Source organism: Heterodontus francisci, chromosome 17 (genome assembly GCF_036365525.1).
Source record: "Heterodontus francisci isolate sHetFra1 chromosome 17, sHetFra1.hap1, whole genome shotgun sequence".
Taxonomy (NCBI): domain Eukaryota; kingdom Metazoa; phylum Chordata; class Chondrichthyes; order Heterodontiformes; family Heterodontidae; genus Heterodontus; species Heterodontus francisci.
The window spans coordinates 35,122,197-35,146,588 of NC_090387.1; the positions used below are offsets into that span (position 1 = coordinate 35,122,197).

At 42.3% G+C, this 24,392-nt stretch overlaps 1 protein-coding gene and 2 non-coding genes across 3 annotated transcripts; all 3 read left to right on the forward strand.

Moving 5' to 3' along the window:
- The first annotated feature begins 2,055 nt into the window (after positions 1–2,055).
- rpl13 (ribosomal protein L13) lies at positions 2,056–10,206 on the forward strand. The gene is made up of 6 exons (XM_068049264.1): positions 2,056–2,132; positions 4,707–4,838; positions 5,595–5,736; positions 7,474–7,647; positions 8,914–8,970; positions 9,997–10,206. Exons 2-6 carry the CDS (start codon positions 4,735–4,737, stop codon positions 10,153–10,155), a joined length of 636 nt encoding a protein of 211 aa, XP_067905365.1. The 5' UTR covers positions 2,056–2,132; positions 4,707–4,734; the 3' UTR covers positions 10,156–10,206.
- LOC137379314 (small nucleolar RNA MBII-202) lies at positions 5,019–5,105 on the forward strand. The gene has a single exon (XR_010976794.1). It is a non-coding gene; the product is annotated as a small nucleolar RNA MBII-202 (small nucleolar RNA).
- Positions 8,770–8,850, forward strand: LOC137379313 (small nucleolar RNA MBII-202). The gene has a single exon (XR_010976793.1). It is a non-coding gene; the product is annotated as a small nucleolar RNA MBII-202 (small nucleolar RNA).
- Positions 10,207–24,392: the final 14,186 nt, after the last annotated feature.

Below are 24,392 nucleotides of genomic sequence, written 5' to 3' on the forward strand. Positions count from 1 at the left end.
ACACTTCTGCCCTCAGGCATTCCCCTCCGCCCAGAACCATGACAGGGTCCCCTTGTTCTCACTTTCCACCCCACCAGCCTCCACATCCAGAGGATCATCCTCTGCTATTTCCACTACCTCCAGCATGATGCCACCACCAAATGCATCTTCCCCTCCACTCCTGTCGGCATTCCAAAAGGATCATTCCCTCCGCAACACCCTGGTCCACTTCTCCATTACCCCCAACACCTCGTCCCCTTCCCGCGGCACCTTTCCATGCAATTGCAGGAGGTGTAATACCTGCCTTTCTACCTTCTCGCTCCTCACTATCCAAGGCCCCAAACACTCCTTCCAGGTGAAGCAGCGATTTACTTGTACTTCTTTCAATTTAGTATACTGTATTTGCTGCTCACAATGCAGTCTCCTCTACATTGGGGAGAACAAACGCAGATAGGGTGACCACTTTGCTGAATACCTCTGCTCAGTCTGAATGCACAACCCCGAGCTTCTGGTTGCTTGCCATTTCAACACTCCCCTCTGCTGTCATGCCAACATTTCTGTCTTTGGCCTGCTCCAGTGTTCCAGTGAACAGCAACACAAGCTCGAGGAGCAGCACCTGATCTTTCGATTCGGCACTCTACTGCCTTGCGGACTGAACATTGAATTCAATAACTTCAGAGCATGACTGGCCTTTTTAAAATATTTTAGTTTTTAACCATGCTTTTCATGTAGTCAGAGCTGCTCATTATTCCGCTATTAACAGTCTCTCTGGACTAATGCTTTGTCTTTCACCACAAGCTCTGCCCAGGACAGCTTTGTTATTTAATTTCCCTCTGCCCTATCAAACACCTTCCCCTTTGTTCTCTCTCCATCCCCCTCCCCCTTCCCTTCACTTGCTTAAAACCTAATTCTTTTCTAACCTTTGCAAGTTCTGATGAAAGGTCACAGACTTGAAATGTTAACTTTGCTTCTCTCACCACAGATGCTGCCAGACATGCTGAGTATTTCCAGCACTTTTTGTTTTTGTTGTGAAAGAGATCTGAGAATGGATAGTTAAATCTGTGAAAGTCACAACCCAAGTTGATAGGGCCAGAACAGAATACAAAAGCAAGGTGCTAAATTTATATGGAACCTTGTTGGACCTGAACTGGGGTACTGTGTACAGTTCTGTGCTGGTTTAGTTTATGTAATTCTTCGAAATTATTAAAAACTCCATGCTGTTAGATTGCCGTTCTAACCTTCCATATGTATCAATCAAATACACATTCTACGATTTTAGATACCGATGCCACTTAAACGAATTTATAGAAACGTAAGAGATTAATGGCACAGAAGGAGGCCATTCAGCCCATTGTGTCTGTGCTGGCCGAAAAGTTGTCTGGTCTAATCCCATCCTCCAGCTCTTGGTCCACAGCCCTGTCGGGGACAGCACCTCAAATGTATATCCAAGTGTTTTTTAAAAATGCGATGAGGGGTGTCCCCTTTAGATCAGCAAACAATTCACACAAACTTATTGCTTCAACCCAAAAGAAGCATTTCGAACTCACGACTACATTGTGGATGCTGAGGATCTGAAATAAAAACAGTTTTCTGGTCTAAATAAAGGGTCCGGTTAGTTCATTGGCTAGATAGCTAGCGTGTGGTTTAGAATAATGCCAACAGTATTGGTTCAGTTCCCGCTCTGCCTGAGGTTGACTTGGGGACCTGCCTCTTTGCCCTTGCTCCTGTTGGTAGAATACGAATGTTATACTGTGATGCCGCCACAACCAAAACAGGAGGGTCATCGACCTGAAACATTAACTCTGTTTCTCTGCTCAAATGCCAGGCCTGCTGAGTACTTCCAGCATTTTCTGTTTTTAAGTCGCAACTGCAAATTTTTAGTAGACTTTAAAAAGCCGTTGTTTCCAATCACTTCTCATTTTTGCTTCTTTACAAGTTGCATGTGAAACTTTAACAATTGTTTTTCACGCGTACAAGGAATAAAATCCACATTTCCCTGCACAGCAACTGTGCCACAGCCACCATCTTTCTGTGGGGCAGATCGCACAGGCCAATGTCCGCTGCTCTGATTGGCTAATCTTCATATCTGTGTACATATCCCGGCATCCCTTGTCGCATCTCATCCTTTTCCTTCGGCCATTTTCTTCCTGAAGGTAGGTACTGTGCCTGAGTGCGGATAAAATCACAATCCATCCTTGAGTTTACTTGAGTACGCGTGTGATTAATTAATAGTCAGTGTTATGGGAAAGAATAGGCTCTCGATATCCGTGACCATTTTGAAAGAAAGATGTCGTTAAGCCTGATTGACTGGGCTCTGCTTTCGATGCTGTGGTGGTCGAGGCCTAAGATCGAGGAGGCTGGTCTTATGCAGATCGTGTGTCGGCGCGGTATAGGAGTTCGCAAGTGAATGGCATAAAATATTCTGCTACCAGTTGTGGTGGTCTGCAATTGAATGGGCGGCATTTGGCGGGCTGTTGGTTGCCGAGCGAAGTTGTAAATTAGCCCTTGTTTCAATTTGAGTGCTTGTTGAAAGGCTGAGTTGGTACGTCAGTTTTCTCTTGTTTGTGCTTTGTTGCCCATTGCACTTTCCTTTTTAAAAAAGGAAGATTTTAAGTTTATACAGTGCCTTTCACTACCGCAAGACGTCCCAAAGAGCTTTACTGCCAAAGAGGTACTTTTGAAGTTGAGTTGCCTGAGGAGGTGGTGGAGGTAGGAACAGTAGCAACACTAAAGAGGCATCTGGACAAGTACTTAAATGAGTAAGGCATAGAGGGATATGGAATTAATGCAGGCAGGTGGGATTAGTATAGATAGGCATTATGGTTGGCATGGACGTGGTGGGGCTAAGGGCCTGTTTCTGTGCTGTACGACTGTGACTCCTAAGTTCTTATCAAAGCCACAAGTGGCATCCTGTGTGACTGACAAAGATAAACTTTTCCTTCCTCCTCTTTCTCCACCTCTCTACTGTTTTTGACACAGTTGACCACAAAGGCTTCCTCCATTGTCATCCAACTGGTTGGGACTGGTTCCATTCTTATCTGTCTGATCATCGCCAGAGAATTACTAGCAATGGCTTCTCTTCCCGTTCCCTCACTGTTACCTCTGGTGTCCACCAAGGATCTATACTTGACCGTCTCCTGTTTCTTACCTACATGCTGCCCCTTGGTGACATTAACCAGAAGTACAACTTTCACATGTATGCAGCTCGAGCTTACCACCGCCTCTCTTGACTCCACTGTTGATAAACTATCAGACTTCTTATTGGACATCCACTAGTTGAGCAGAAATTTCCTCCAATTAAATATTGGGAGGTCTGAAGCCATCGTTTTCAATCTCCGTTCCCGAGCTACCAACTCCATTTCTCTCCCTGGCAACAGTATGAGATTGAAACTGTTTGTAGCCTTGGTGTCACATTTGACCCTGAGATAAGCTTCCAATTTCATATTTGAGCTATGACTAAGACCGCCTATTTCCACCTCCGAAACATGGCCTGACTTTGCCCCGTCTCCACTCCAAAGCTGCTGAAAACCCTCATTTGTGACTTTGTTGCCTCCAGTCTTGACTAATCCAATACACCCCTGGCTGGTCTCCCACATTCTACCCTTCATAAACTTGAGGTCATCCGAAACTTTGCTGCCCATATCTGAACGGGTGTCAACTCCTGTTCACCTATCGCCCCTGTGTTCACTGACCTACATTTGCTCCCACTCAAGCAGCATCTTGATTTTAAAATGCTCATTGTTTTCAAATACCTCCATGGTCTCGCCCTTCCCCCTCTCTGTAATCTCCAGCTCCACAACCCTCAGATGTGCAGATATCTGAATTCTGGCCTCTTTTGCATCCCTGATTTTAATTGCTCCACCATTAGTGGCTGTGCCTAAAATTGGCTAGGCCCTAAGCTCTGTAATACCTTCCCTACACCTCTTTACCTCACTTTCTTCCTTTAAGACACTCCTTAAAACCTACCTTTGACCTAATATCTGCTTATGTGGCTTGGTGTCATATTTTGTTTTATAATCCTGTGAAGTGCCTTGGGATATTTTATGTTAAAGGTACTAGGTAAATATAGGTTGTTGAATTGTAGTTACTGTTTAATGAAGAAAGTGTGGCAGCTAATTTGAGCACAGCAAACTCCCAGAAACTGCACTGTGGTAATGACCAGATAATCCTATTCTTAGGTTGATTTGAGGGATAAACATTGGCTAGGATACTGGGGCTATCTCCCCTGCTCTTTGAAATAGTGCCATGGAATCTCCAACAGTGCAGCACTTCTTCAGTACTGTTCTGGAATGTCAGCTTTTGGTTTTTATGCTCAAGTCCTGGAATGGGACTTGAACCCACAAACTTCTTACTCACTGGTGAATGTGTTACCAACTTAGCCACAGCTGACACAGTGAGAATGATTCACAGAATTCTGTCTGCATTTTGTTCGGTGACATTCAACACGATTAACATTAGGTTGAGCACGTATATTTTTTGGTTTGGGTTTTTGCTCTGATTATCAGTGTCTGAGTGCATTATTATGATTGCCACAATGTGCTATGGTCAGATTTTAGAGAATTCATCTGAATTATATCAGTCTCTCCCTTTTTTATAGTGCTCAGTAATTCGCTGGAACATAAAGTAGGAGTTGCTTACAAAATCAAATGATATGTACTTGTGGAATTCAATCAATCGTAATCTTTAATTATTTGCCGTATTTTATTGCTATTTACTTACTATTGCAGGGTTGCTTCAGCCCTTCAATAAGGAGCCATGGCCCCAAGTCGGAATGGGATGATTCTGAACCCTCATTTCCACAAGGACTGGCAGAAGAGAGTCCGCACTTGGTTCAATCAGCCAGCCAGAAAAATCCGCAGGTATGTAACTTAATGCTGATAATTTAAACACAGCTTTATTACCAGAGTTGACCTTGGGGAATCAGTGGTTGGGCTACTGTAAAGCACCTACAAATGGATCTGCACGCCAGCTAAATTTGGGGTGGTAAATGAAGATGTTTGACTTACTGGTGGATCATTTGTTAGCTTTCCACAGTCAGATGATGACAATTTCTCCGGAATCTCTGTACCTCATTGATGAATACCGTTGAACCCTTTTTTTGCTGATGACTGTGGACTGCACTAAATTCTGTTTTAACATGTCCATATAGAAAGAAATTCACCTGAAATTTCTAATCCTACCTCTTGTATTAAAATGGGTGATAATTGTGTTGCTACTGCAATGCATTTTAAACTTTGTTCGTGTTCTTCCAAAAAGAATTTCCCTTCACCTTCCTATTCCTTCAGTGCTGTACCACATGGTAACAAGAATTGGCTTCCTGTTGTTTTTCCTCCCCACCCTTGCCCATCCTGGAAGCAGACAGACAAAAATTTGAACTCTTTGTTAGCCCTTGAGTTACAAGGTTAAAACCAGTGCTGTAACTAATGAAGTAATAGGTAAGAGTGTCTTTTTCTGTAGCTGCACTCGCTGAAATAGTATAACTATCAAGTGGCATTGCCCTTTGGATATCTTAATTTGCTGCAGTTAATTTAAAATAGCCATGTTGTATCTTGATTTTAATTAGTTGTAATTTGCCAAGTTGTAAAATAACTTTTTCTAACATTAACTGTTGACAGGCGTAAGGCAAGACAGATTAAAGCACGCCGCATTGCTCCACGTCCAGTTGCTGGTCCCCTTCGACCAGTTGTTAGGTGTCCCACTATCAGATATCACACTAAAGTACGTGCCGGACGAGGCTTCAGCCTGGAGGAGCTAAAGGTAACCATCATTGTTTTTGCATAGACATTACTGTGTATTCATAGGAAGTAGAAACCGTGCATTGAATATGAACCTCAACCATTGCATAAGCAAAATGTTTTATTTCCCATTGTTAGTTCTTTGGGAGTGCAGAGGTGACTGTAGATGTGGGAAGAGAAGCCATTGCTAGAGGGGCTCTGGTTGTAATCAGTCAAGAGTAGATCCAAGCAAAGATGGACCCAAGTAGAGGTTTTAGAGGATAGTGTGATCGATCATGCCTAACTGTGCAGAGGGGGCAAGGAAAGATAGTAACAGGAGAGGAAGTAGGCCATTCAGCCTGTCGAGCCTACTCCACAATTCGGTTAGATTATGGCTGATTATCTACCTCAGTGCTATTTTCCCGTGCTGTAGATATAGATAACACCACAATAACAGCACGTGCATATGTGTATATGGTAAAATATCCCAAGGTACTTCACAGGAGTATTATCAAGCAAATTTGACACTGAGCCACATAACAATATTAGGGCAATGACCAAAAGCTTGGTCAAAGAGGTAGGTTTTAAGAAGTGCCTTCAAGGAGAAAAGAGGCGGGGAGGTTGAGGGGTAAAATTCCAGAGCTTAGGGCCTTGGTAGCTGAAGATATGGCCACCAATGGTAGAGCAGTTAAGATTGGGGATTCTCAAGATGCTAGAATTGAAGGAGTGCTAATATTGGGAGGGTTGTAGGGCTGGAGGAGATTAGTGATAGGGAGGGGCAAGGCCTTGGAGGAATTTGAAATTCAGGCATTGCTTAACCAGGAGCCAGTGTAGGTCAGTGAACACAGGTGATGGGTGAATGAAATTTGGTCTGAGTTAAAGCAGGCCACCAGAGCTTTGGATGACCTCCAGTTTGGGGAGGGTAGAATGTGGGAGGCCAGCCAGAAGTGAGTTGGAATAATCAAGTTCAGAAGTAGTAAAAGTATGGATGAGAGTTTCAGCAGTAGATGGGCTGAGGCACGGATGGAGTCGGGTGAAGTGGAAATAAGTGGCCTTACTGATAATGTGGATATGTGGTTGGAAGCTGATCTCCAGTCAAATAGGACACCAAGGTTGCAAACAGTCTGGTTTATCATCAGTTGCTAGGGAGAAGGATGCAGTTGGTGACTTGGGAATGGATTTTGTGGTAGGGACTGAAGACAGTGCTTTCAGTTTGTAGTTCATGATTTTGGTGCAGACTATTTTGGCTGTGGGAAAGTTACAGGAAGTCAGGCAAACTTGGAGGTTTTTCAGGGGACGGAATTGTAAGTTATTACGTTTGAAATATTGGGTAATTGGGCAGTTATTCCAAAAATTATATAAATCAAAAATGATTACATAGATTTTGCAAAGGTTGTATATCCGTTCAGTTTAAAAGGTGCTAGCCAGAGTTCCTAAACAGAAGTGTAGATTGATTTAAGTATTGATGAAGGAAATCAATTGTTTAAATTACACATTAGGACCTAAATCTATCAGGTGTGATATAAAATGTTAATTTGTATTGTGATTGTGTGTGTTCCTGTGATTGGAAAATCAATATTGAGAAAATGAACTGACAATGCCATTCTAATTATTTACCACAGTCATATTAAGGAATCTTTCATCGGGGATTACCTTTTGAACCTTTTCCATCTGATGGTCACGACCATTCTCTGCTATTCTTTGTTTCTGCATCTGCTTTTGTCTCTTTCTCCCCCCAAACAATTAAAATAAATACATTTTCTTTTTGTCAACATAATAGGCAGCAGGCATTAACAGGAGGGTGGCACGTACTATTGGCATTGCTGTTGATCACAGACGCCGCAACAAGTCAACTGAATCTATTCAGTGTAATGTTCAACGTTTGAAGGAATATCGCTCTAAGCTAATCATCTTCCCAAGAAAGGCTTCTGCGCCCAAGAAGGGCGATTCTTCTGTAAGTATCTAAATAATATTTTTGGCACATAGCGATCTGAAATAAAATTGTAACTGATTTCAGAGGACCATTGGCTCTTAAATGGCATTTAAAAGCAAGAGTTAAGTTTTTTTTTTTCTGGAATGTAAGTCTGAACTAAGCCAATTGGATAAATATGCATCCAGGCAAACCAAATGGTACAATAATCCTAATCAGTTTCAACTGTGATAGAGGAAGTATCCAACTTTTTTCCCCCAAAAAGTCCTTGCCGATTGTTTCCCTTTTGAAGACATTGACTCAACGTACATGCAGAGTTCCATATACTTGCATACTTTGCTCAGTTGGTTAGATATAAGTTTAGATACTGTCGGCAGGCATTTAGCCGTCTAGGGTCATCATTGTTGAATCTGGTCCTCCGCGTACTTCTAATATGGGCCATGTGATCGACACAGCACAGACAGAGGGTCAATATTTAACTTTCTGCCCTTTGTTGGATTAAAATTGCTGGAGCATCAAGGGATCTTGTTTTGTACACGATGTATTTTTAAAGCATTATAGCAAGTTTAGAAGATTATTTAACATTTTAAATCAGACAAATAGTTGGAATTTTCATGCACCATTTAAGTAGTTCTGAGTTCCTGGTTGTAGTAGAAGGTTGGATGTGGACATGTGTTAATTGGTCACATTTGTTAGCAGGAATGGAATGTTCCAACAGTGGAAACTAATTTTTAAATCTCGACCAAAGCAGTCTTGGTCCTGTGGACTGATCAGAAGTCGATTGGGGAGGGCTGGGGGAGCTGCATGGATAGCTTGACATTGATGTACTTGAGGTTCTTGAACCAGAGGGGCTATGGTTTCAGTGTTGTGATTATTTTTTCTCCAGGAAATCAGTAAAGTTTGGGACTGGTTCCAAGCGTGGTTTAGATAAGGGGATGCAGGAAGCAAGGGCAATCGAGCAGATGGCCGTGACTTTTTGAAACAAATTTTTGGTTCTGAAATTAAGATTACACTGGCCAGCATATGTAAAGAAGTGGTTTAAAAAAAAAAAAACTCTGGTCTCTAACAAATACTTGGCTGTCACGAGGGCTGAGTTATTAATGTAATTCATTGGTTGTATTGATGACCTCTCACCACAGTCAAATGATGACACTTTCTCCGGAATCTCTGTACATCATTGATGACTTTTGTTGAACCCTTTTCCACCTGATGACTGTGAGTGTGTCATGTAATTGAAATTCTTTGTGTTTGTTTAATGCTATATTGTTAATTGTGATTTCTTTTCCACAGGCTGAAGAAATTAAGGTGGCAACCCAGTTAACTGGACCAGTCATGCCAATCAAGAATGTGAGTAACTTTTTTTAATGCTTTCTTAATGATGAAGTTTAATACTAATTGTCAGCCATGGCTCAGTGGTAGCACTCTCACCTCTGACTCAGAAGGTGACAGTTTTAAGCCCAACTCGAAAGTTGATCATCTAAGTTAGGCTGAGACCGAGTGCGCTGACTGAGATGCAGTGTCTTTTGGATGATTGTGTGCTCTCGGTTGCTCCCCTTAATGTTCTAACATTTATCACCAAACCAGCATCAAAGCATATTGCTATTTATCTCACTGCTGTTAGTGGGAACTTGCTGTGCTTAATTGGTTGTCATGTTTCTTCAATTTACCTCTGACTATAGTTAGTTCACCAGCAATATTACTGCGCAACCTGTGTGCGAGTTCACCCATTTAGGTTGCCACCCATACGTGACTGCGCAAAAAAAATTAACGTTGTCCTACACTTAAACAAATCACCTATACACTTGAAAAACCAGCAGAGGGTATATTGTTCACCAGTACCTCGTTGGCTATAAAATGCTTTGTGACATTTTAAGGACATGAAAGACACAATATGTATAAAAGTTCTTTCTCTTAATTAATGTAGTCCAGATTGACATTTACTTAAATTATGCACATGAAAACTATAAAAATGAGATGATTTTAGTTGGATGGCAACTTCATATGGTAATTGGTTGTAAAAGTACAAAGATGGGGGTTGTCCTTTAAGCTTCTCAGCTGGACATCAGAAAGCCTATTTCCCCAAGAGGAAATCTAGACACATTTTCTGCCTGGGCTCCCTTTGCTGACTGGCTCAGATGGGCATCAGCTGAGGCCTGCTAACTGCCCTTGTTTGGGGAATCTTTGCAGCAGACAATGTGAATTGGAAACTGAGAGTGAACGTACAATTCTGTCTATAATCAAATATCTTACAATATTCTCATTTTGGATTCTATGGAAGTGTGATTTTCATAAGAATGGTTCTGTTATCCTTGAATATGAGAACTCCAGTTCTGTCCATATGGTTCTGACCTCATTGTTATATTTTCCTTCCAGATATACAAAAGAGAGAGGGCCCGGGTGATTTCTGAGGATGAGAAGAATTTCAAGGCCTTTGCAAGTCTCCGTATGGCCCGTGCAAATGCCCGTTTGTTTGGAATCCGTGCTAAGAGAGCGAAGGAAGCAGCAGAGCAGGACATTGAGAAGAAGAAGTAAAATATAAAATATCTGGAACTATTCAATAAATATCTTTTTAAAAAGGAAAAAGCATTGTTGAATTCATTGCAAAACCACATTATCCTCCCTAGTTCATCCATATTCCTCTTTCCAGGGTTTTTTGATTTATACTGATGTCAAGTTGGTGGTTATTTTTGTATCAAAAGTTGTGCCAAACTGCATTTTAATATTTAAACTTAATCTAGTATTTAAATTGGTTATTAGTGACACCAGTGCTAGAAATGTTCTTGAGTTGGGGGAGATCATTAGATTAAATATATGCAGAAAATGTTTGTGCGAAGAGTCAATGTGCCTTGAAGATTCTTTGACCAATAAGGTGTATGATAAATTTAATGCTGAGTATGGCTCTGGTAGCACTGCTGCCTCGGAGTCCTGCTCCACGAACCAGAGCACAAAATCTAGACTGGCATTTCAGTACTGCACTGCAAGAGTGCTGCACTGTCAGAGGTGCCATCTTTCACATAAGACTAAACCAGTTCTGACCTGGAATCAATGTAAAAGATCCAAAGATTTCAAAGAAGAGCAGGAGAGTTCTGTGTTTTGGCTAATATTTTCCCCTCAAATATCACTTATTTTGAGATATTTACAAAAAAAATCTGTTCACTGCATTGCTGAATGTAGGCTTTTGCAATGCACAATTTGTCCGTTTCCTACATTACAACTAAAGGCCTGCTCGGGTCTGCAAATAAGACCCGACCCGGCCCGAGTCCTTCAAATTTTTCCCGCGCCCGACCTGACTATCTGTTCACTTGCATTTTGTTTTTCACTTTGTTCCTTACCTGCACAAGCTTAAAATAACAGTAACAAAACCACCTTTGAAGTTCCAAAAGTAAATTAACATTAGAGTCACTTACCTGAGGTGGTGATAGAGCGCGTCCGAATGCCGGACCCGGAAATCCGACCTGAACCCGACATGGTCCCGTCAGGTTCGGGTCGGGTAGCCGGCCTTTAATTACAACACCAACTGCACTTCTGGAAAAAAAAGTACTTGATTGGTTGTAATGTATTTTGGGGTGTCTGAGGATTTTATAAATGCAAGTTTTTTTTGCAATACCTAATTTCAAGTTCCTTCATGGCCTTGTCCAACTCTATCACTAACATTCCTCAGGCCTTTAATCCCCCACTCAAAGCTCTATTACTACAACTTTGGCCCCTTGTGTATCAGCCATTCATTTCATTTCTTCCCTGTCCCCGTCATTGCTGTGTCATCAAAGCATTCCTTTTTGCCTACCCATCTTAATAACTCCTCTGGCTTGGTGTCCATTTATAGCTGATTAGATCTGAGTGCCTTGGCATAGTTCTCCACTACATGCACTATATAAATGCAAGTTGTCAGTAAACTCATTCCATTTCCTACACTGATGTCTGACCACATATAGGAGTGAAGCTTCCTCTAGTCCCTAACAGAAGAACAGTGACTCCAAATGCAACAGTGACCTTTTTCTCTCATCCACCAACTCTGCTGTGACCACTGAATGAGTTTGCTAATTAGAGGTGTTTTTGTGTTGTAGGCTCAGGTCCACTCGGAGCTGGTTTAAGACTGCTGTAACTTATTTTGCATAAAATGCTTGCAACCAGGAGACTTTTCATATAGGTGGGATAAAAGGTCAGAGTCTAAACCTGCCTGATTTCTGCTAAGTTTTTCGAAAACCATCTTTTTTCATGCTGTTGCTGCTTGAAACCCTGCACAGTGTTTACAGCACAGAAACAGGCCATTCATCCCAACGGATCCATACAAGTCTCTTCCCACCCTTCATCTAACCCAATCAACATATCTCTCTTCATTTTCCCTTGTTCAGTTATCCCTTGTGTAACTATGCTATTTGCCTTAACTGCTCCTTGTATTGTGTTCCACATTCTAAGCACTTGTATCATCTAATCTCAAGCAAAAGCAAATAACTACAGATGCAGGTCAGTTAATACCTCAAAATTAAAACACCGATAGACTATTTGGCTCAACCAGTCTTGTGCTTAAACTCCATAGAAGCAGTAGTCCTAATCTGTGCCTGCTCAATTTTCTTCATCCCCTTTCCTTCAACTGCTTTTCTAAACTATTCAATGTTGATGGGGCCTCTACATCAATCACTTTCCAAGGCTGTTGAATAACCTGCTAGTTATGTGTTTAAAACAACAAAAAATCCTAATCTGTCCTAAGTCTCATTTAATAATATTTAATGTCACAAGAACAGGCCTTCAACCACTCTCACCTGTTCCATTACTCAAGATTAGATCATGGCTGTTCTCTCTCAACTCAATTTACATGTCTTGATTCCATATCTCTTAATACTGTTACCTACCAGATATGTATCAATCTCTGAAATTTTCAATTGGCCCAGTTTTTTTTTGGGGGGGGGGGGGCGGTGGAAACAGTCGCAGATTTTCATTATCCTTTGTGTGAAGAAGTGCTTCCTGACATCACCCCTGAATCGTCTAACTCTAATTTTAAGGTTATGACTAACAGGATCACCCCTAAATCTAATGTACACAAGGGAATGCAAGCCTAGTCTATGTATCCAACCTATGGTCAATTTTTTTTTGGCCCTGGTATTGTTCATCTGTGCTGTGCCCCCTTCAAGGCCAATATATCCTTCCTGATGTGCAGTGCCCAGAACTGATTGCAATACTTCAGATGTGGTCTAACCAGAGATTTATGCAACTGTAGAATAAATTGTGCCCCTTTCTATTTTAGCCACCCTGAATTAAAGGCTAACCCTCCATCAGTTTTTTAAAAATTATTTTTCATCTGTATTAATTGTGTGATTTCTGTGCATGGATCCCTAAATTTCTCTCAACATGCAGAGTTGTTAGCTTCTCACTAGTTAGAAATACACTGATCTAACTTTCTCAGGTACAAAGTAGATGATGTCACACTTCACCCACATTGCACTCCATCTGTGACAGTTTTACTACTCAATCCATCCATGTCCCTTTGCAACCTGTTTTTCCCATTTACACTGACTGCCAGCTAACTTCGTGTCATCTGCAAACTTGAGCAGTACTGACTATCAGCCTTGGGACCTTTTGCTTGCTGTGGGGGCTGCAAGAACAAGGGAGTATTTCTGTGGTCTCCTTCAATCTGTACAGGTCCTGGGCGCAATGCCCGCAAGAAAGTGGGCATCCTTGATGCAACAAGAGGAGAATGAGGTAGCAGGCCTGAAACACCACCTCTTCTCTCATTACCATGGTTGTTGTGACTGAACATGTTCTAGATGCAGGCCCAAGAGAGACTGCCTGATGAAATTCTGGTACATCAGAGATATGCATTCTAAAGGCTGGCTCAGGTCTGCAAATGAAACTCAACCTGAGCCCGACCCAGCCCGAGTTCTTCCGTTTGTTCCCATGCCCGACCTGACCCAACCATCAGTTAACCTACCTTTCGTTTCTCACTTTGTTGCTGATCTGCACAAGCTTAAAATAACTAACAAAACCACCTTTCTAGTCCAGAAATTACATTAACATTGGAGCCACTTACCTGAGATTGTGATAGAGCGTGTCCGACCCGACCCGAGCCCGAATGCTGGACCCGGAAGTGTGACCTGACCCGACACGTCATCGGATCCCATCAGGTTCAGGTTGGGTAGCCGGCCTTCTCTCCTCAGTATTTGGAAAATGATTGCTTTCCAGAAGCTATAGAGAGCTGTATCAGGCTCACCGTGTGCTCCAACATTTTTTCTATTTTTGTTAATGCATTTAGTTGCCAATTTAGAACTTTACTTTGAAGCAGAACTGTAATAGGGTGCTCTCACTTTAAGACTATTCAAGAAATTGTTCTTTCAAAGATATGTTATAAAATAGTTAAAGTGAGAATATGATATTAAGTGTACTATTCCCATGGCAAGAAAAAGTTGGAGCATTTCAACCCTTTTCCTGCTGGTGAAATTACATCATTTCGGAACATGTACCCTAAATGTGTCTTGTCTGCTATAATTCAGGTGACCGAGAGATCTTTTTAGAAGCTAATATAATACAAAGGGTTGTACCCAACTCTTGATTAAGTCTGCCTGAAATGGTGGTGGAAGCAGTTTCAATAGTTACTTTCAAAAGGGAGTTGAATGAATACTTGAAAATGAAAGAATTACAGGGCTATGGGGAAAGAGCAGGGAAGTAGAACTAATTGAATAGCTCTTTAGAAGAGCTGGCACAGACATGATGGGACAAATGGCCTCCTTCTGCGCTGTATCATTCTGTGATTCTAAGCATATCATAGTCAAGGTAGATCGGATAACGTGCTCATCATACCTGTAGAGTTTCAAACAGATCTGTGGAATCTTTCCTAACATGCTACCAGAGCATTGACGAGAATTTGTTGGTGTATTACTTAGGCATTTGTTATTTTGCTTGCTATATACCAATGAGAACATCTTCTGAAATGATAGCACTGGTTTCCTTCAGGTAGCTGGCGTCATCAAACGTTAGGTGAGGTGAACCAATATTTGCAGAGATCCTCACAGAAAGGTGGCCTAAAATTATATCAAAGGTATATATTGGCACCACTAGATGGCATTCTTGTTTTTGGAATGCAGGAAAATATTTTCTGATCCAAATAAAGGATACACAGGTACTTGTATCTTTTCTGAGGGAGGAGCAATGCACCAAACGTTAACCTCTCCTCTTTGCAGCTGCAGACACATTTTCTGTGTACTTTTTTAGTCCCTATTAATTTGATACCTTTAGCTCTAAAAAGGTTTTATGTAAAATTGGCTTTTGTAGCTCATTTATGGAAATTTCAATAGTGCATGCTACAGGAGTAAAGAGATAAATTTGAGCATATATTTGTTTTGATTTTCTGTAACCTTTCCTTCTCATTCTCTCCCACCTTTTATTTGTAAATAGTTCTCTCCCAATTCCTTGCATCCATTGAATCAGCTTGGCTCATGGGTAACATTTTTGCCTCAGAGTTAGAAGATTATGGGTACAAGTCTCACTACAGAAGTCCCCCATGCCATCTCAGCTGACACTGTAATGCTGTACTGAAGGAGTTCTTTTGGATGAGACATTAATCTGAGGTCTCATCCACCTTTGGAGGTGAATAAAAGATTTCACAGCACACTCTCTACTTGCTGCTTGGGAAACTTTGCAATGCACAAATTAGCTCTCACATTTACCCTCAAAAGCACAGTAAAAAGTACTTGAAAAGTAATTTGTTGGCCTGGAAACATTTTAGGGCATCCCAAGGATATTTAAGGTGCTATACAAATGCTACTTTCCGAGTGGTTTTCTAACCCATTTAACAGTCAATTGTGATGGTTTGGGACTGGAGTCACATACAGGCCAGATCAGATAAGGATGGCAGTTTTCGTCCCTAAAGGGCATTAATGAACCTGTTGAGTTTTTATAGCAATTCAATAATTTCATGGTCACTTTTCTTTTTACTGATACCTGCTTTTTATTTAGATGAATTAAAATTCTCAAAGTCATTTAATCAGGAACATAGGAACAGGAGTAGGCCATTCAGCCCATCGAGTCTGCCCCGCCATTCAATATGATCATGGCTGATCTTCCACTTCAATGCCTTTTTGCCACACTATCCTCATATCCCCTTATGTCATTTGTATTTAGAAATCTGTCAATCACTGCTTTATTGTGGGATTTGAACTCGTTCTCTGGATTATTAATCCAGCCATATTGATTACTAGTCCAGTAACAACCATTAGCCTCTGGAGTGAATTGGTGGCTGAGTTTATCAGTGTTGGCAATATTTAGCTCTGGTTAGGCCCCAACTAGTGTACTGTGTCCGGTTCTGGTCACCACACTTCAGGAAGGATGTGAGGGTTTTTGAGAGGGTGCAGAGGAGATTTACCAGAACAGTTCCAGGGAAAGAGGATTTTAGTTACAAGGTAGGTTGGAAAAGCTGGGGTTGTTCTCCTTAGAACAAATGAGATTGAGGGGAGATTTAATAGAAGTGTATAAGATTATGACAGGCTTAGATACATTAGACAAGGAAAAGCTGTTCCCATTAACAAATTATACAAGGACTAGAGGACACAGATTGAAAGTTTTGAGCAAAAGGTGCAGGGGGAATATGAGGAAACACTTTTTTATGCAGCGGGAGGTAATGACCTAGCACTCGTTGTCCACAAGGGTGGTCAAAGTGGAGACTATCAATGACTTCCAGAGGAAGTTGGATGGTCACCTGAGAGAAATAGATGCAGGGCTACAGGGATTAAGCCGGGAGTGGGACTGACAGTATAGCTCCGTGGAAAGTCGGCATGGACTCGATGGCCGAATGACTTCCTTCTGAGCCGTATATGATTCTATGACTCTATTTATTCTGGATGCATCTCTAAGCATATATAAATGCAAATAAATAACAACACATTACTTAAAAAAGGATACAATAAATACAATACCCATCATAAATGTATATATCCCTTATTATTTATAACAAAATTGTTAAAGGGTTAGTTATACATTCCCAGCATTTATGGCAGTTGAATCAGACTAACTCTATATTGTACACATGGTCCCTTTTAGTGTGCCTTCCCTGCTGGGATTGTGGTAATTAAGTGTTATATGGGAGGTATCCCTTATTCACAAATAGTCAGCCTCTCCTTTGCCGTGCAGAGTTAAGAGTGGGGGAAATGGAGGATTGGCACAATATTGAAGTGTCATGGGAGCTTCCAGGAGAGGAGGCACAGACCAGTAGCGTGCGTTGCTGGTGATCACACACAAGCTATGCATTAAGGGAACCCCTGTGGTTCATGGAAACAGCGGGTGACATACATATGGCGATGTGTTTTTTTAAAATTTGTTCTTGGGATGTGAGCATCACAGGCATGGCCAGCATTTATTGCCCATCCCTAACTGCCCTTGAGAAGGTGATGGTGAGCCACCGCCTTGAACCACTGCAGTCCATGTGGTGTAGGTACACCCAAAGTGTGCAAAAAATGATGCTATGGGTTAGGGAAGCTAGAAATGTGTGCAAGACCTCAGCCTTTTCCTACTATTTCCAGTTGTCATTGAGGAATTTGGTGAATTTGTTTGCTTCAGCATAGCATCAGTCACGTGCTTTATGCAAACGTGAAGTGTAGATTGATGGATATTGATGATATCCCCTGCTGCAGCCTGGAAGGTGCTGGAGACAAGCAGAGAGCTGTAGTAACTTTGACTACAGCAGATAATGCAGAGTGACTTGTGGCAGTGGATTGTAGATCTGATTACAGGAAGCCACACAGGTCTGTAACAGCCTCCCTAGAGAAATGCAACCTCCCAATGCACTGATCATTTCAAAACTGCAGGAATGCCACTCTGGGTCTATATACCAGATGTCTGTGAGCTCTCCTCTTTCTCTGTGGTCTCTCTGTGGCTACAGCTCCTTGTGGTTCTTCCATTTATTGCTGCTACTCCTCTCTTCCTCCACATATGTAACCAGATTGGAATAGCCAAATGGATTCTAATTTTCAAAAACAGCCAGTATCCCTTCAAGCTTATTGAAGGTTGCCCAGCCACTACAAACAAAAAACTGTGATTGTACACCCAGAAGCAACAGCAAGATGCCTTCCAAACATATATCATTTATTTATGACTATAGTTCAACTTGGACCATCAGAAATTCCAAGAGCAGGAACTACAATTGATGCATTTGAAAAAGCTGCCAGCACAGGACATAAGGCACAAACCTCTATTCAACAGAAATAACTACCAACCAAAGAGATGGCATACCAAACAGAGAAAGCAGATACAAGTGTATGTTTTCTATTGAAAGCTACATCCACAGATAACATCATACAGTGCCACAGGACTTCCTTGCTTCCAGCTTCGGAGACACCAGCAGGCAATGAATATAGGCATATAATAAAAGCAAAATACTGCGGATGCTGGAAATCTGAAATAAAAACAAGAAATGCTGGAACCACTCAGCAGGTCTGGCAGCATCTGTGGAAAGAGAAGCAGAGTTAACGTTTCGGGTCAGTGACCCTTCATCGGAATATTATATATAATGAATATAGGCATTTGGGAGCTACAGACTTCAATGAGAAAAGCTTACATTACCTTTGATATACTCAGGATTACAGGGTCCATAGTTTGCATAATCTATTCTGATTATATTCTACAAGTCTACATGCCCTCCACACTTAACGTAACCAATGTTCACAAAAAGCAGGACAAATCCAATCCGGCCAATTACCGCCCCCTCCTTCTACTGTCAATCATCAGCAAATTAATGGAAGGTGTCATCGACAGTGCCATCAAGCGGCACTTACTCACCAATAACCCGTTCACCGATGCTCAGTTTGAATTCCACCAGGACGTCTTGGCTCCAGACTTCATTGGTCCAAACATGGACAAAAGAGCTGAATTTCAAAGGTGAGGTGAGAGTGACATCAAGGCAGTATTTGACTGAATGTGACATCAAAGACCCCTAGTTAAATTGAGGTCAATGGGAATCAGGGAGAAAACTCTTCACTGGTTGCAGTCATACCTAGCACAAAAGAAGATGGTTGCAGTTGTAGTCATCTCAGCCTCAGGACATGGCTGCAGGAGTTCCTCAGAGCAGTGTCATGTCCTCGGCTCAACCCCCTAAGATGCTTCATCAATGATCTTCCTTCCACCATAAGATCAGAAGTGGGGATGTTTGCAGATAATTGCACAATGCTCAATCCCATTCATAATTCCTCAGATAATGAAGGAGTCTGCCCCTATGGAGCAAGACTAGACAACATTCAGGCGTGGGCTGCTAAGTGACAAGTAGCATTCATGCCACACAAGTGCCAGACAATGACAAGCTCCAAAAAGAGAGAATCTAACCATCTCGCTTTGACATTCAACAGTATTACCATCACAGAATCCCTCAGCATCAACATCCATTGACCAGAAACCTAACTGGACCAGGCACATAAATACTGTGGCTACAAGAGCAGATCAGAGATCGGGAATTCTGCAGCAAGCAACTCACCTCCTGACTTCCCAAAGCCTGTCCACCATCGACAAGGCTTAAGCCAAGAGTGTGATGGAATACTGTCCACTTCCCTGGATGAGTGCAGCTCCAACAGCACTCAAGAAGTGCAATACCATCCAGGACAAAGCAGCCCACTTGGTTGGTGCCCCATCTACCACCTTAAACATTCAGTCCCTCCACCACTGCTGCAAAGTGGCAGCAGTGTGTACCATCTACAATTCGCTAAGGCTCTACAACAGCACCTTCCAAACCTGCAACCTCTACCATTTGGAAGAACAAGGACAGCAGGCACATGGGAACATCATCACCTGCAAGTTTCCCTCCAAGTCACACAACATGCTGATTTGGAAATATATCACCGTTTCTTCACTGTCGTTGGGTCAAAATCCTGGAACCTCCCCCCTAAGAATACAGTCTACACAGGCTGCAGCAGTTCAAGAAAGCGGCTCACCCCCACCTTCCCAAGTGTAATTAGGGATGGGAAATATCTATTGGCCTTGCCAGTGATGCCCACATCCTATGAACATATGAACATACGAGTTAGGAGCAGGAGTAGGCCACTCGGCCCCTCAAGCCTCCTCCGCTATTCAGTAAGTTCATGGCTGAACTGATTACTCCATATGCCCGCCTACCCCCAATAACCTTTCACCCCCTTGCATATCAAGAATCTATCTACCTCTGCCTTGTAAATATTCACAGTCTCTGCTTCCACCACCTTTTGGGGAAGAGAGTTCCAAAGACTAATGACCCTTTGAGAGAAAACATTTCTCCTCATCTCTGCCCTAAATGGGTGACACCTTATTTTTAAACAGTGACCCCTAGTTCTAGATTCTCCCACAAGAGAAAACATCCTTTCCACATCCACCCTGTCAAGACCCCTCAGGATCTTACATGTTTCAGTCAAGTTGCCTCTTACTCTCCTAAACTTCAGGGGATGCAAACCGAGCCTGCCCAACCTTTCCTCATAAGACAACCCACCCATGTTAGGTATTAGTCTAGTAAACCTTCTCTGAATTGTTTCCAACACATTTACATCCTTCCTTAAATAAGGAGACCACTACTGCACACAATACTCCAGATATGGTCTCACCAAAGCCCTGTACACCTGAAGCATAATCTCCCTACTTTTGTGTTCATTTCCCTTGCAATAAACGATAACATTCTATTAGCTTTTCTAATTACTTGCTGTACCTGCATACGAACCTTTTGTGATTCCTGCACTAGGACACCCAGATCCCTCTGCATCTCAGAGCTCTGCAATTTCTCACCATTTAGAGAATATGCTTTTTATTTCATTCTTCCTGCCAAAATGGGCAATTTCTCATTTTCCCACATTATACTTAATTTGCCAGATCTTAACCTCTCGATATCCCTTTGTTGTCTCCTTATGTCCTCTTCACAACCTACTATCCTACCTATCATTGTGTCATCAGCAAATTTAGCAACCATACCTTTGGTCCCTTCATCCAAGTCATTTATATAATTTGTAAAAAGCTGAGGCCTGAGCACTGATCCCTGTGGCACACCACTCATTACATCTTGCCAATCAGAAAATGACCCATTTATGCCAACTCTCTGTTTCCTGTTAGCTAGCCAATCTTCTATCCATGCCAATATGTTACCCCCTACACCATGAATTTTTATTTTTCGCAATAACCTTTGCTGTGGCACCTTATCAAATACCTTCTGGAAATCTAAGTACAATACATCCACTGGTTCTCCTTCATCCACAGCACATGTTACTTCCTCAAAGAACTCCAATAAATTGGTTAAACATTTACGAATAAAAAAAGACAAAGTGCTGTCTGCAGTCTGCTCCGTCTTGATAAATCTGACATTATTCATGGCCTGGAAAGTGCATTGCATATGAGATGATTAATCATTCAAAAGGTCCAGATTATACAGATATCTCCCCGGGGTTTCTTCAAACCACAATATAGGATGTTGTATAATGCATTTGTCAGAGAAAAAAAAAACTCTTTAGTTAATGACACATATGGGGTGGTGACAATTCAAAGCCACACATTCGCTGAACCAAGAACATAATCCAATATGCCTGCCTGTAAGATGACAGAAGGTGCTAGTCTCTTGAAGGCTGAGGCATCAGTCAGTGGCACTCTGCTATCTATGTGCCCCTATTCACAGTTTCTCACTGTGGGAGTGCATGCATTTGCTTCCTTCACAAGCTGTTCCTTCACTGGTAACACTTGAGATGCACAAACACAACCAACAGAACACCTATGGAGAGGGAGATATATTTAGGCAGAAACACCAAAAAAATCCGTGACACATCATAAACAATATTTGTAGGTAAACAATTACACTAATATTTTTGCATCATTTTCATTACTTTATATATATTTAATATAAATTGTCAAAACTACATTTATAGAAACAGGTATTACATCCCCATGACTCTTAATGGTTACATTGTGCATTAAATGTTGCACATTCAATTACATACAATTACATAGAATGTACAGCACAGAAACAGGCCAGTCAGCCCAACTAGTAAGTGCTGGTGTTTATATTCCACATGAGTCTCCTCCCATTCCCTCTCAGCCTATCTTTCTATTCCCTTTTCTCTCATGTATTGGTCTAGTTTCCTGATGAAAGCATCTAACTATTTGCCTGAACCACTTCCTGTGGTGGCAAGTAAAGGTCTGCAAAGGAAACCCGACCGAGCCCTAATGCCGGGCCTGGAAGTGCAACCCCACCCGACCCTGAACCTGACACATGTCGTTGGGTCCCGTCGGGGTTGGGTCGGGTAGCAGGCCTTTACATCAGTACATGGGTAAAGGCCTGCTACCCAACCCGACCCTGATGGGACCCGACGACATGTGTCGGGTTCGGGTCGTGGATTTGTCATATAACAGGGCATTGCAGTGCTTTAGTAGCAAGTTCCTTATTCTCACCAATCTCTGAGTTTGTTTTTTCCTCATTCCCCTATTAGATTTATTAGTGACTATCTTGTATGTTTCCTCATCCCAGCACAGGCAAAGCAGTTCGTGGAGTGCTGAAAGTATAGCAGGCTTGGCAACCTTGATTATTTCAGGGATAATTTATTTATTTATTTTTATTTTTATTTATTTTTATTTAGAGATACAGCACTGAAACAGGCCCTTCGGTCTGTGCCAACCAACAACCACCCATCCATACTAACCCCACAGTAATCCCATATGCCCTACCACCTACCAACACTAGGGGCAATTTATGACAGCCAATTTACCTATCACCTGCAAGTCTTTGGCGGTGGGAAGAAACCGGAGCACCCGGAGGAAACCCACGCAGACACAGGGAGAACTTGCAAACTCCACACAGACAGTACCCAGAATTGAACCCGGGTCCCTGGAGCTGTGAGGTTGCGGTGCTAACCACTGTGCCACTGTGCCGCCCTATAATGCCGTCCTTCCCAGGGGCTTTGCCACTGGCTAGAGAATCAATGGCATCACTGAGTTCCGATTTTGTTGGCTGTTCGTCCAGCTCATCCATGACAGGCAGAGACTGGGCTGCATTGAGGGTGGTCTCAGTGACAACATTTTCCCTGGAGTACAGTTCTAGGTAGTGCTCCACCCAGCAGTCCATTTGCTTGCATTGGTCAGTGATCGTGTCCCCTGATTTAGACTTGAGGGCGGCGATCTTCCTGATGGTTGGCCCAAAAGCTCTCTTAATGCCATCATACATTCCTCTGATGTTTCTGGTGTCGGAGGCCGCTGAATACGACTGCATAGGTGTTGCCAGTAGTCATTTGCGCAGCGCCTGGCTGTTCTTTGTGCAGCACTTTTGGCTGCTTTAAGTGCTATGGATGTTAACTCGCTGGGGGCTTGTACAGCGAGCTCATCACTGGTATCAGACCCACCAGCCATCCATGTCTCCGCTTTAAAGACGTCTGCAAACGTGACATGAAGTGCTGTGACATTGACCACAAGTCATGGGAGTCAGTTGCCTGCCATCGCCAGAGCTGGTGGACAGCCATAAAGGCGGGGCTAAAGAGTGGTGAGTCAAAGAGACTTAGCAGTTGGCAGGAAAAAAGACAGAAGCGCAAGGAGAGAGCCAACTGTGTAACAGCCCCGACAAACAATTTTATCTGCAGCACCTGTGGAAGAGTCTGTCACTCTAGAATTGGCCTTTATAGCCACTCCAGGCGCTGCTTCACAAACCACTGACCACCTCCAGGCGCTTACCCATTGTCTCTCGAGACAAGGAGGCCAAAGAAGAAGAAGACAAAGAAGATCTTGTATGTATTAATGCATATAACCTTATATGCTGAATATGGCTGGATTTGAAATCAACTCACTGTTGGGTTTAGTTGTTCTTTGAGAATAATTCTCCCTGCAGAGGATAATTCCTGTTGTGCATTCTTTTCACCCACCATGTTTTAAAAGAAATCCTGAATACTGTTGCTGACATAGAAACAACTGCAATATTTTGCATTGATGGAATAATAGTGGCTACAGAGTTTTCCACATTAAAGATTCACTCACAATGTTTCCAGTTGCAACTCCACCTGGAATTATTCTTTCATTTCAGCTAGGACCATAGAACCATAGAAAAGTTATGGCACAGAAAGAGGTCATTCAGCCAATTGTGTCTGCACTGGCTGAAAAAAACTAGCTGCCCAGTCTAATCCCACCTTCCAGCACCTGGTCCATAGCCTTGCAGATTATAGCACGTCAGGTGCATGTCCAGGAATCTTTTAAAAGAATTGAGGGTTTCTGCCTCCACCACCAATCCGGGCAGTCAATTCCAGACACCCACCACCCTCTGGGTGAAAAAGGTTTTCCTCATGTCGCCTCGAATCCTTCTACCAATCACCTTAAATCTGTGCCCCAAGTAATTGACCTCTCCGCTAAAGGAAACAGGTCCTTCCTGTCTACTTTATCTAGGCTCCTCATAATTTTGTACACCTCTACTAAGTCACCCCTCAGCCTCCTCTGTTGTAAGGAAAACAACCCTAGCCTATCCAATCTTTCCTCATAGCTGCAACATTCGAGCCCTGGCAACATTCTTGTAAATATCCTCTGTACTCCCTCCAGCGCAATTATGTCCTTCCTGAAAAGTCACTGACCTGAAACATTAACTCTGCTTCTCTCTCCACAGATGCTGCCTGACCTGCTGAGTATTTCCAGCATTTCTTGTTTTTATTTCAGATTTCCAGCATCTGCAGTATTTTACGTTTTTTATATTATTATGTCCTTCCTGTAACGTGATGACTAGAACTGTATGCAATACTCCAGCTGTGGCATAACCAGCGTTTTATACAGTTCCAGCATTACATCCCTGCTTTTGTATTCTATACTTTGGCCAATAAAGGAAA

Excerpts from the sequence above, each read along its gene's own strand:
- rpl13 (XM_068049264.1), top strand. The coding sequence starts at position 4,735 with ATGGCCCCAAGTCGGAATGGGATGATTCTGAACCCTCATTTCCACAAG. Across the intron at positions 7,648-8,913 it reads CCAAGAAGGGCGATTCTTCT|GCTGAAGAAATTAAGGTGGC; the intron begins GTAAGTATCTAA and ends TCTTTTCCACAG. Across the intron at positions 8,971-9,996 it reads CAGTCATGCCAATCAAGAAT|ATATACAAAAGAGAGAGGGC; the intron begins GTGAGTAACTTT and ends TTTTCCTTCCAG.